At 31.7% G+C, this 13,031-nt stretch overlaps 2 protein-coding genes across 2 annotated transcripts; both read right to left on the minus strand.

Annotated features, from left to right (window-relative positions):
• Nucleotides 1–1,445: 1,445 nt before the first annotated feature.
• On the minus strand, nucleotides 1,446–3,063 carry LOC139849269 (uncharacterized). Its single transcript, XM_071838927.1, has 3 exons — nucleotides 2,589–3,063; nucleotides 2,210–2,512; nucleotides 1,446–2,116 (listed from the first exon to the last, which is right to left on the minus strand). Exons 1-3 carry the CDS (start codon nucleotides 3,061–3,063, stop codon nucleotides 1,446–1,448), a joined length of 1,449 nt encoding a protein of 482 aa, XP_071695028.1.
• Nucleotides 3,064–5,487: 2,424 nt separating this feature from the next.
• On the minus strand, nucleotides 5,488–9,498 carry LOC139849270 (uncharacterized). Its single transcript, XM_071838928.1, has 3 exons — nucleotides 9,210–9,498; nucleotides 6,563–7,007; nucleotides 5,488–6,457 (listed from the first exon to the last, which is right to left on the minus strand). Exons 1-3 carry the CDS (start codon nucleotides 9,496–9,498, stop codon nucleotides 5,488–5,490), a joined length of 1,704 nt encoding a protein of 567 aa, XP_071695029.1.
• Nucleotides 9,499–13,031: the final 3,533 nt, after the last annotated feature.

A 13,031-nucleotide genomic window follows, 5' to 3' on the forward strand; every position in this document is an offset into this window, starting at 1 on the left:
ATATATATATATATATAATCAAGAGGGGAGCACTTTTTTGAAGGAAGTGGAGGAAGTAATTTTTTTTTTTTTTGTTTTTTTCAAAATTTTTTTAGGCATCAAGATCAAATGAAAATATGAACATTTAAAAAAGACACTTTGTGATGAATGTTATTATTTTGGCGGTAAAACTCTCGAAGAAAAAAATAAAAACATTCAATGCATTGAATGTTTTGATTCTGAGTTTTTTTTAAGCGGTTAAAAAGTGCTTCCCTCTTGATTACACACACACACACACACACACACACACACACACATATATATATATATATACACACACACACACACACACACACACACACACACACACACACATATATATATATATATATATATATATATATATATATATATATATATATATATATATATATATATATATATACTAGATTTTTTGAGCCCGTGCGATGCACGGTGGATATAATATAAATGATTATAAAAGATTTTTTTATTAAATTAGTATCAACAAATGATATAATTTTTATTTTTTAATCACCAAATAAATTTATTTTAATTTGTCTAACAAATATTTTTTGTAAATTGTTCGATTATTCTATGATTAATGATTATAGCTACTTCATGAATTAGAGCAACAATTGGTAGTTGTTTTTAAAAAAGTTGATGCAAACATTTAGAAGTTATGATATGTAATTAATAGTTGATGGATCTCATAAAAATGAAACATAGTTCTAATTTTTAACAAAAATAACATTAAACATACATTATAGTTAATAGATGTCATAAAAATGAAACATAGTTCTAATTTTGTAACAAAAAAAGAAAAAAACATTAAACATAGTTCTAAACTTAAATCTACAAGTGTTGCAACACTTCTTTGAATACAACATTTTTTGTTTTGTTAGATATTTTATTATCTTTGTCTAGAATTAATATCTTTATTCCTTGCCGATTGGTTACTCGAGAAAGTGCAACGTATAGTTGTCCATGACTAAAGACCGGTTTTGGAAGAAATAAACTGACATGCTCCAGTGATTGTCCTTGACTTTTATTTATGGTCATTATAAAGCACACCGACAATGGATATTGTCTTCTTTGAAATCTAAAAGGTATTCTCTTGTCCGTAGGAACGATTTGCATACGTGATATAGCTGTTATCTTCCCCACGTTTGAACCGGTTAAAATTTTGGTTTTGATCATTCTTTCCCCTAATTCAATAACTTGTAACCGTGTACCATTACACAGACCTCCTAGTTGATCAACATTTCGAAGTAACATAACTGGTACACCAACTTTCAGCCTTAGATTGTGCTTTGGTAATCCACCAACTTCAATAATATTTAGGAAATCAATATTGTATAGTTCAGAATTAAAGTCGGTGTCTCTTTATGACGCAAATATACTATCTGAGCTCAAATAGGACCTTTCTTCACCTTCCAAACAATGCATCATTCTATCATTAATGATGTCCACAACTTCATGAGTTGGAGCAAGAATAGCACGTTGTTGATAATATGTGGATTGGAAAGATTAAGAAGATATTCTGGATAAATAGTTGAGATCATAGAACCGATTGGATCAACAGAATCTGTTATCAAAAGATCTTGTGGAATCTCAATATCAAAAACTCCATCTTCTGATTCACCGACATTACCATTGCCTATTTCTAGTATCCATTCATCAAACTTTCTAGTATCGGCATCAGTTGAAGACGCACAAAGACCACCTAATCTCATGTTAACTGTAAGTTTCAAAATAGTAACATAATCCCACAAATAGGAGGATTTGAGTGATGCAGCCACTATATCTTGTCTTGTACCCTTTTGAATCACCGGTAATATTTGTCGAAAATCACCACCAAACACAACAATTTTAACCCCAAATAGAGTATCCATGCTATGAGGATTGATTTGATGGCATATATCACGAAAAGACCGATCCAATGCTTCAACACACATCTTGGTCACCATCGGGGCCTCTTCCCAAATAATAAGTTTCGCCCTCCTAATGAGCTCAGCCAAATTGCTGTCCGACTTAATAGTACAAAAGGACTCATCTGTCGGTTGAAGTGGTATTCTAAAACGTGATTGAGCGGTCCGACCTCCAGATAACAATAAAGCTGCAATCCCACTTGTTGCAAAATTTAAAACAATTTCTCCTTTACTTCGTAATGCAGCTGTTAGTGTTTTCTAGAGAAATGTTTTTCCAGTACCACCATAACCGTACAAAAAGAACACAGCCCCCGTGCCTTCATCAACAACTTTTATTATCTGATCATATGCATCCTTTTGTTCTGTTGTTAACTTGGTAATGAAATCTGCATGTTCAACTTCAAATGTACTTTTGTCGTAGGAGAGCTCGTCTATAATAAGATGGTTTTCAAAAATATTCCTTGTATTATAAAATGGGAAAGGCATTGAACTAAAATTTCTCAATGAACTACTATTACGTTGAAGTAATCTTTCGATCTCTTGTAAAGTTAAATCTTTCATAAGTTCGATCCCAATTTTTGTTCCTGCAATCAATTACATTTGATTTATTAGTGTATTAAAGATGACAAATATCGAATAATATAATGTACATATCATTACCTGGTCTGTTTGGATGAACGACATCTACCGACAAAAATTCAAATGTTTTGTCAAATACATCTTTCGGTCGACTCATAGTGTTAGTTAACAGTAGCTGTGCAAAAAAATTTCTAACAAAATGTCCACCCTCCCCAAAAAAAGCCTCTTTAATAGCTTCTATATACTCGTTATCATCATCCAATAAACCTAAATTGTAGCAAGCATCTTTGAAGTTATCAAATAGGATACCATTTACCGTCCGGATTTCTTCATACGAAGTTGGACCTTTAACCTTGTTGAGTAGAATTCTAAGATAAAAAAAATCACCTGCAGCTAGTGCGACATGATGAATACGTCCAATTGCACCGGTTTTCCTTTTACGCAACTTCCACACCCTGTCGTCTTTGTCCCAAATGAACTTTGTCGGGAAATCAACGTAAGTCAACTGACGTGCTTGTTGGTTGCACCCATTACACTTCATCCATTCAAGAAACATTGATGTATTCACAGATGGTTTTTCTAATACTTGTTCTATTACTTCATCTTCATCAAAAATGATTTGGTGTTCTCCCTCCAAATGGAACAGTAGTCTTATAACTGATGGGCGATGATGATGTATATCGAATGAGAAAATTCTTCACATGGCTTCACAAGATGAAACATATCGACAATCATAGTATTGTTTTATTTTATCAGTTTCTTGATCACAGAGATGTGCTGTAATCTTATCATTGCCTTTGTTGATATATTTGAACAAATATCGAATTGAACCTATTTGGTTACACCACTCTACATTGAGATGTGCTTGGTACATTTTAAGTAGTTGAGGGTTATAAGGTACCACAAAGTTGTTATCCAAATCGTGACCTTGTTTTCTGACCGTTCTTCCGTCATTCCTTCTTCTGTAGATTGGATAACCGTCTTGATAAGTTTTTGTGACATCTGAGAAAGGTTTTGGAAACCTTTTTGTACATTTTTTGGTTTCTGTATCAGTGCATTGGCACGATGGATTCTTGTCCTCACAAGGGCCGTGTATCATTAAATCTGACACGAGTTGATACAGTTCTGGTTCGTTGATTTCATCCGGTATTTCAGCGCATATATACTTATCTACATCTTCTGGTTGAGGCATTTTGCTTCTTTCATCAAGGAATAAGCATATATGGGCATGAGGCAAACCACGTTTTTGAAATTCCACGGTATAGACTTCCAAAAAAATAAAGAAAAAAATTATTAATAAGGGAGTGTTCTATTATTGGATGATGTAAATTGTGTTGTATGTTAGTAGTTATTGACATAGTATGTAGGGCTGTAAATGAGCCGAGCTACTCGTGAGTTACTCGAGATCGGCTCATAAAAAGCTCGATTCGAGCCGAACCTAAAAGAGCTCGAGCCCGAGTTCGAGCCTAAGGTAGGGATCGTTTATTAAACGAGCTCGAGCTTCAGATGTCGAGCTCGGTTTAGCTCGCGAGCTTTATGATATATATATATATATATATATATATATATATATATATATATATATATATTATTTCAGTTATTTTAATTAATTAAATGTTAAAATTGAATTAAAAAGGAAACGTGTAGAAGATTTGGAAATGATTTGCCGCCTGCAATACCCAATAAATTTTGAGGACATTTCCTATTTTCTAGACTGACTATTCGATTTTCTTTTGAGTTTCAATACATCTTTAATATCCCACATCTCTTACAAAATTCTCAATTTTTTCTTTACCCTACACATTTGCCTCTTCATTGTACTCTTAGCTTTCATCGCTTGAACACATAAGCATGTATACAACAAGTCTACTTTGAAGTACCAGTTAAGCTTGTTCACAATAGTTATATTACTATTTTATTTAATCCGTTTTAAATAATAGTTTTATTCTTTTGTTTTCTATATTTTTAAATCTTAGATGAATGAAATGATTCCACACATGTAAAAGATAATAGCCTAATTACAAGGTACATCTAACTCAAATATTCACTTGCTAATTTGAAATATATATGAATATTATTTCAGATCGTAACGATTCGTTTATTAATAAAATGATAGTCTAGTGAGCTTTGAATGATGAAACATTACATCGATCGTATCACATTTTAGTTCAGTTACATGTAACATGTGATTAGCTTTTGGGGATAGTATATTGATCTTATGTCTAATCATTTTCTTATCGACTCTAATTATAATATTTCTTTTTGTATCAGGTACAATCATGTTAATGGAATGGAAGGTACAAGTGAAATAAACTCAAGTAGTCTTCTACATGCTTTCTCATCAAGGACTGTATTCATCAAATACATAATTAATCGTTAACATCGTGATGAGAAATAATTTGTATATTTCGGATCTTTTTTAAAGATTGTTGTTTTAGTTGTAGTATATTCAGAATTGTTTTAGTTGTAGTCTGGTTTACATTCTAATTTTACATATCAATTTGGTACAATTCTAGTTTTTACATATCGAAGTGGGTACAATTCTATGAAAGCTACAATTTTTAATGGTATTTGTACTTGGTGATCAATTTTTGTTTTATTATTAAGTATTAAAATAAGAGGATAATGATGTAACTTTTGTTAATGAACTTGTTATTTATGACTAACATGCTCTTTAAGGAGTTCACGCTCTTAACGAGCTCGAGTTTTGCTTAACGAGCTCGAGCTTTGCTTAACGAGCCCAACTGTTTCTTTTAAAAACGAGCTTTTAAAGAGCCGAGCTCGAGCTTTTATCACTTATCACGAGCCAAGCTCGAACTTAAAAAATGAAGCTCGATACGAGCCGAGCTCGAGCTTTCTGAAAATCAAACGAGCCGAGCTCGAACACTATCAAGCTCGGGCTCGGCTCGGCTCGTTTACAGCCATGTAAGCATTAAATATAAAAAAATCAATTTAACACATAATAAAATTGGAAAAGTAGTTAAAAGTTAATAGGCAAACATGCTTTCAAAGTACCAAAAATCTTTTTTTTCCTTATATCTTTCATCAGTTGGTCGAGCTTCATTTTAAACATCCTTGCACACAAACCAGGTTTGTCTTCTGGTTTAAAACCTGTCCCGTCCAATTCTCTTGTGATTTCGGGCCACTTTGGATTACATGTAAAAGTTAAAAATAAGTCGGGATAGCCAAATACACAACAAAGTGCAATAGCATCACGATAATTCTCAATCATATATCTAGCACTACCCGTGAATGAGGAAGGAAGTTTTATCATATTTCCCATCATACTATTCACCGCATTACCCGATAACGATGCATTCATTATGTTGGTGAAAGTATCAGCTCTTAGAATATTTTGATTCTTCCTTATGTATGATATTCTTTCTGCCTCAATCATAGTGTAAGCATCTACTACGAATTGTTGATACAACTTACGACCCAAGTGCACTAGTGTGGGTACAGCACGTTCTTGAAGTTTATATGCAAAAAATTCACGCATAGTAACCCTTTTTTTCTTCCGTGTGGTATGCTCATAGACATCGACATCACGATGAAGTATGTCTGTATGGTACCCATCTTCTGCATAAATAAACAGAAGTGGATATTGTAGAGCTAAATATTCAGGGTGAAGCTCAGAGATTCTTTTTAATCCTTCAACGTGACTCTCAATTAATATATCCCTTTCGTCAAAGGAAGATACATTGATATCACCAACAATAAGTGCTGCAACTTCATCAACCGTTGGCAGATTGTAATTACGCCCATCTTTGGTTCGTCTACCAATTAATTTAATTTTCAACTGCATATCAGGATCATCTTTAAACCGTTCACTGGCCATCCGAAAAGTCTTGACAAGAGGATTATGTTCATCGAGAACTTGCATTATTTGAACAATGAGATTCTCGTCTAGTGAATAACGTGAAGACGTTGACTTTGTCTTGTTTTTCCCGCTGTTATTAAGTCAAGCATAAACAAATTAACCTGTTAATATTCAGAATTTGTTTTTGGTATTCCTATTATTTGATGTTACAATATATGAATTAGACGAATCATACCTGATTGCTTCTTTCCTGTTATTGGCTTCATTTGAAGTATCATATATGTATAACTGTCCGAATCTGGGTTTGTGACCAACATTTGGTAATAAACCTCCATACCGGTGAAAATTTTGTCCACTCATACGAAATGTATAAGGGCCACGATTATTGTTGAATCGATTGTCCACCTTGCCACCCATGGAAGTAAATGCAAAAATCATGTTGTACCGTCTAATATTCTCAAGGAAATGTTTACTTTTTGGTTGATTGTTGGTATATAGATCCCAAATTAATTTAGGAGGAGACTTGGTGAACTCTGGCAGCCCGATTTTACCTTTCTGACAACACAGTGACTCTGCCGCAGTTAAACCTTGAGTCAGTTTCCCACGTTTAGTCTCTTTAAGCCATAATTTAGCACCGCAAGCAGAACATATATAAGTAAGATCTCCGTAATCAACATAATCTGTCAAAACTAACAATTAATTAGTTTATCTTTTCAAATATATAATAAGTGAACAAATGTAAAAAAAATCAAATGAGAACCGTTAGAAATTCACTTGAATGATGATTTTTGAACATCATTGGAGATCGGTTGTTCAATGTCAAAAACAATGGGTGTAATATTTCGCCTCCAATGCTTGTTGATATTTTTTCGCTTTGACCGTGCATCTTAAAATAGATTTTAAACACTAATTATGACAATTTTAATAATTTAAGGTCAAAACAAATATAACATTCCTCCAATATAATTACCTTTGGATACACTGTCCGATGTAGATTCACGTTGGTCACTATTTGTAAGTGATGGATTTTATAATCTAAGACTTGGTGTTTTTGGTGCAGGATTTGCAATGGTATGTGAACATTCACCCTGTTTATATGTCGATTGTTGAAACATGTTTTCTTTACCGACACTTGATGTAAATTGTGTTGTAGATGAATTCACAAACGTTGTTCCAATTATGTTGGTTAAATCTGAATCAACAAACAATTCATGTTGACTTAAAATTTACACCGAAAAATCATATACATATGTAAACCAACGCTAACACATAACTATAGTATTAATAGCAAAACCACCTCTTAGTATTGAACTGGATGGGGTGCATTGTTGCCCAATTGTTGTTGTTAGTTTTGTCTGATTTATGTGTTTCATTATAATGTTACTAATAATTCTCTTTGCAGTGGAGGAGTATCCTAAGAATGATGGAAGTGAAATAACATTTACAATTGATTCATACAGAACAAATGCAAAAAATTTAAAATGTTACTGTAAGTTCATAAGTCAGGTAAGCATTACCTGGATTTGATCCATTAACATCAAACTCAAAATCCCCTAATGGCTGTTTTTACTTGTTGATAAGTTCTTCACAACAACAACAACAACATACCCAATCCCACATGTATGGGGTATGGGGGAAGTGAGACGTAGATAATCCTTCCTCTATCCTAGAATAAAGGGAAATTATTTTCCCACCCCGAGTGAAACACTCACAAGAGTAGGGAAGGTCCTCCCTCCTTGTTGATAAGTTCTTCGTTACTACTATTTGTTTCTTTTTGTTTTAATTGATTGTTACGTGAAGATCTTCTCAAAACCCTATCCATTTCAAGTTTGTTTTATGAAAGATATACTGAAATTTTAATTCTTGAAGATGATTTTAGTTCATCCGTTTTTTCATGTTTGATAATTTAAAATTTAAAATTTCAAATTTTGTAATAGTGGTTAGTGACTAAATCCAACAGGTAAAGGCATGTTTATTTTGTTAATTGTTTTATTGGTAACATGAACTAAAACCCTATTAGTAGGGTAAAGTCTAAGGTAATCATGATTTTTTAGTCAAAATTTTCAACTATAGTATTTCCAACACAAAATTTACTTCTTTCACTCCATTTTGATGTGTATTTCTCAAAATGTCCTGTAATAAATTAACTCTTAAAAAGTTTTACAAAATTTGTGTAAGCATTTCATTAAGGGTAGTTTAGACAATTCATGTAGAAGAAGTAAAATTCATGTTGGATTTATTATCTCCCCTTATTATTTATGTTATTGTGTAACTTTTTAAAAGATTTATATTTTATTAAAAGTAAATTTCATAAATTTAAATGTAAGTTACAGCTTAAGGGATGTGGGCTTCAAAGCTCAGTAACCAACAAAATAATAATTAAGGGTCATGTATAAGCCCAACAACTAAGACATATAATTAGAATAGATTACAATAATAACAAATGACTAAAACATTTAAATTTAGTATTGATCTTTTGAAACATATTGTTCAAAATACGTTTAACGTAAAATGTAGTATATATAAGTGTGAGTAAATATAAAAGTTCATATTATTTACCACTTAATTATTTTGTGAGATCTAAGTAATAAAATCTAATAATTGTTGGTCCTATGGTATTAATTATGAAATATATTTTTTAAGTATTCATACTATTAGATATACATCCACATTCCACATTATAACATGAATGAACGATAGAAGAAATATACACAAAGTGATATGAAGATATTAAATTAATTTTTCATTAATCTCCATAATTTATAATACAAAATATGAACAAACTTTTTCACAACTTAGTACAAAATATGTCCATAATTTTTAATACATCTATTGATAATGAAATCGGTGAACAAAAACCCCCAACTCATAAGCCCAGAAACACGACATGCACTCGGGTGGTTGCAATTGTTGATCCCAGCCATGTGCATCTGAAAAATAACCTTGGTGGGCTAAGTTAGGGCATCTCCTTCTCACGTTCTCAAAAGGTTGGCGGTTAAACAACCATAACCTGGCTAGCATAGCAAAAACCCGGTTTTTAACCGCAATAACCAAATCAGGTAAGGGTGGGAATGCTTGAATTAGGATTTCTAAACCGACATCCCTAAACTGTACTTGGTGCTTAGCAAACATTAACAAACTATAAACATAAACAGCTTCTAATACTTTCATATCCGAAGCTTGTTTTAATAAACGAAGCCCTAACTCATTATAGTCACTATTAAAATAACAGGTTAAACCCCTTCGATAAATCATATTAGGGTTTCCATAGAAAAAACAACGATTAAACAATGTTGTTAATTTAGGGTTTCCAAAATGTACGATAGGAAATCAATCTAAGCAAAGTCGTTTAAAAACCAAAGGATCAAAGGAGACCTTTAAAAAATCTTTGCAAACAGTGTTTGCTAAGAACAACTGTTGACATGAATCTCGCCCAACTCGAGATAATATTTCGGCCAGCATGTCCGGGGGAAGAGCTTGCACAATGCTATTTTGAGCTGCCTCCATTTATTGTATATTTTTTAAAGAAAGAAAGATGGAGGTTTTTGCAAATGTTTATTGTGTAATTTTGAGTACTTGAGTGATTTATGTTGGGAAGAAGGTTGAAGATCACCAAATCTGTGCTTCAAATATGATGACTAACAACTTTCTTTGGAAGTTGATTTTGGGTGCTATGAATCGACGTGAGAGGAAGCAAGTCTAATCATAATTAATGGTATAGGTTAGCACGTGTCTGGGTGCATGGATCAAATTTTTTTAATTAAATAAGAAGTTAAATTGGAAATTAACTTAAAAATGGCCAGCAATATTTTTAAAAAAAATATGTAATGAAATTTAAAAGTTAATTTTTGTAATGGAAGTCTTTAAAATGCATATATTAACAAATACTTATAATAAAATGTTCCACCACTTATTGTGGTTAAAAAACAAAATAAAAGTAACCACTAATTATGATTAAATTTCTGAATACTATTTAAGATCAAATAAACTAATAATATGTTTAACCACTAATAAGTAATCATTATTTTATGATTAAATGATAAAGTATAAAAGATAACAACTATTCGAAGATAATATAAAATGACTATGGGAAGTATCAATTTTTAATTATGTTAACAATTGTAATTTCATATGAATTCTTATGTTATTTTTTTAAAACGGAATATAAAAAAATGAAAGTATGTAACAGATAGTTGGAATCCACATAAAAGGTTTATGTTACAACGAAAGTAGAAAACATTGTTTTGAATATGATGGTGGAGCTTAAAGGGTTTAAACTTATGGGCACCATCACGAAATAGTACCAAAATCAAAATAATTGTATGTTTTACATGCCGTTGCTGATCGGTAGCACAAATTCAATATTCAAAATTAACATTCTACAATAGTTTCAATGTTGATTGGGTTTAGGGTTGTTTCTCAGAAGATCAGACCATTTTACCTTGAAAGTTGAAGAATTCATAGATCCGGGAGTAGTTAACAGTTCTTGTTTAATTTTTTTCAGTGGCGAGCTAAAACCAATTTCGTCACTTAGATCGATGGTCCGACTACCAATAGCAGAAGCATTAGAAGCACAATACAATGTAAAAATTAATTAGTTTAATACTGTTAACGAATAATGAAGGTAATCAAAAATAAGTAATCATACATTAACTGAATAAGTCTGTGTCGAAGATGATGGTTCGAACTCAACATCTTCAAATTGAAATGGATGATCAACCTAATTCATATTAATTGTTTGATTAATATTGATTAGTTAAATAGAATATCAATACTAAACCCATTATATAATTAGAAAGCAATGTTAAAGTATAAAATGTTACCTTGAAAGTTTCAAAGATTTCTAAATATTCAGGGTCATCGGTAGCATCTTTTACGGTGTAATTGTAAATACCCCGGTCGTTGTTGTAATTAGTGACCTCTATCTTAAAAAGAAGGGGTCTTCTTTAACAAAGCTTGCAACTCATCCGGATAATCATCATCTTCAGACAACTCCTTCATTAACTGATATGCTGTTTTAGTAACGAACTTCTTCACAACCGTTTCAAAAACTGTAAAAGAGGCTGTGCCAGATGGATTTTCTACACGGATTGGCACTTTAAACCTATTATGTATAAAAACATTTATACAATTAAATATTTACTAAACCACAAATCAATCTGTTAGCATAAGTTTTAATAGTTATTTACAATTTACCTGATTATAGGTTCCGGCTTATCTCTACATGCATTACACTTGCTTTCCAAAGCTAATAGTTGATCAATGTCCAAAGTAAGATCATACTTCGGGGTAACAGGTTTTGCACTCTTATTACATTTCTTGCAGGCAATGTAGTACCAAAGATCATCTGGAAGAATGGTGTTGATTGTGGCTTGAACAATGTAGATACCTTTCTGAAAGTAATTCATTTACACAGTTTAATATTGACATTAGATGTGAACTAAAATTAGAAGAAAAAAATCAAAAAAAAAACTAAAATAAAACTATGCAGGTAAACTGCAGTATAATATGATTACCATCAAATAATTTGTAATTGTAAGAAACTTATCATTATATATGGGACAAATATGATAGCATTAAAAATAGATAAATGGTCTAATTTATTCAATATGTTAAATAATTACCAAGGTAGGGTTCAACTAATTTAAACCAAGATGTTTTGCATCTTTAAACCAAGCTTTTGGATTACATTCAAGAGGTGGGATAACTGACAAAGAAGGAGCTAAGGAACCAATTGAATTGTCAGCAGAATGGATTTCATTGAGGCTATGAAATAGACAATATAAGGAAGTTAGTTTGATAAAGTAAAGTACATTCCAATAACTATAAATGAATTAAATGGTGTATTTATGTCACAAAGATAGTTCCTCATTAAATGCTTGACTTCATTAACTAACATGTAGTCATTGTAGTGATACATTGATCCATGATTGTAGTCATTTATTAGCAAATGATTGTTGTTTAAGGAGGACGAAATAGGTATTATTTTCATTAATCAATGTACCGCTGTCGGAAATTAACGATCTATTGATGATTTTTGTCAATGACTACATTAGTGTAAGTCCAGTCGGTAGACACGGCCAGCTTCCCCGCAGCATTATAAAAACAAAAGAGATTGGACAAAAATCATTAAAGTTACACAAAGATCATAATCAAACAATTGCTAATATTATGTTGAATTTGATTTATAAGAAAATTAAGGTTTGTTGAATGAAAAAGTACAAACTGTTATGAGAATTGGTCACTCCAAACTGAATGATCAAGATCACAGAAGAATCATCAGACACATTTTTGATATCGTGGTCAAAATCAATGGTGAATTTTCCCCAGAGAGTTGCATCTAAAATGTCCCGTTAATATTGATTATAAATGTTCCAAATTAATTGATTTCGTTGCGAGGTTTTGACTTCTATATGAGACGTTTTTAAAAGACTGCATTCATTTTTAAAACAAACCATAACATTTATTTTATCGACAAGGTTAAAAGGACACCACCTAGATTATCAGAAATGATAATCTAAAAATATCACACTTACACACTACCAATACATATTGATTTACAATATTAATATGTTACAATAAAGTAAATCTCGAATGCAGTTTTAAACAATATTATACAAGCATGCTGACACCAAGTCTTGTCCATATATTAGCATGCAACAGCAGAAGCTCCTAATAATCACCTGAGAATAAACATGCTTTAA

This window comes from Rutidosis leptorrhynchoides, chromosome 5 (genome assembly GCF_046630445.1).
Source record: "Rutidosis leptorrhynchoides isolate AG116_Rl617_1_P2 chromosome 5, CSIRO_AGI_Rlap_v1, whole genome shotgun sequence".
Lineage (NCBI taxonomy): Eukaryota > Viridiplantae > Streptophyta > Magnoliopsida > Asterales > Asteraceae > Rutidosis > Rutidosis leptorrhynchoides.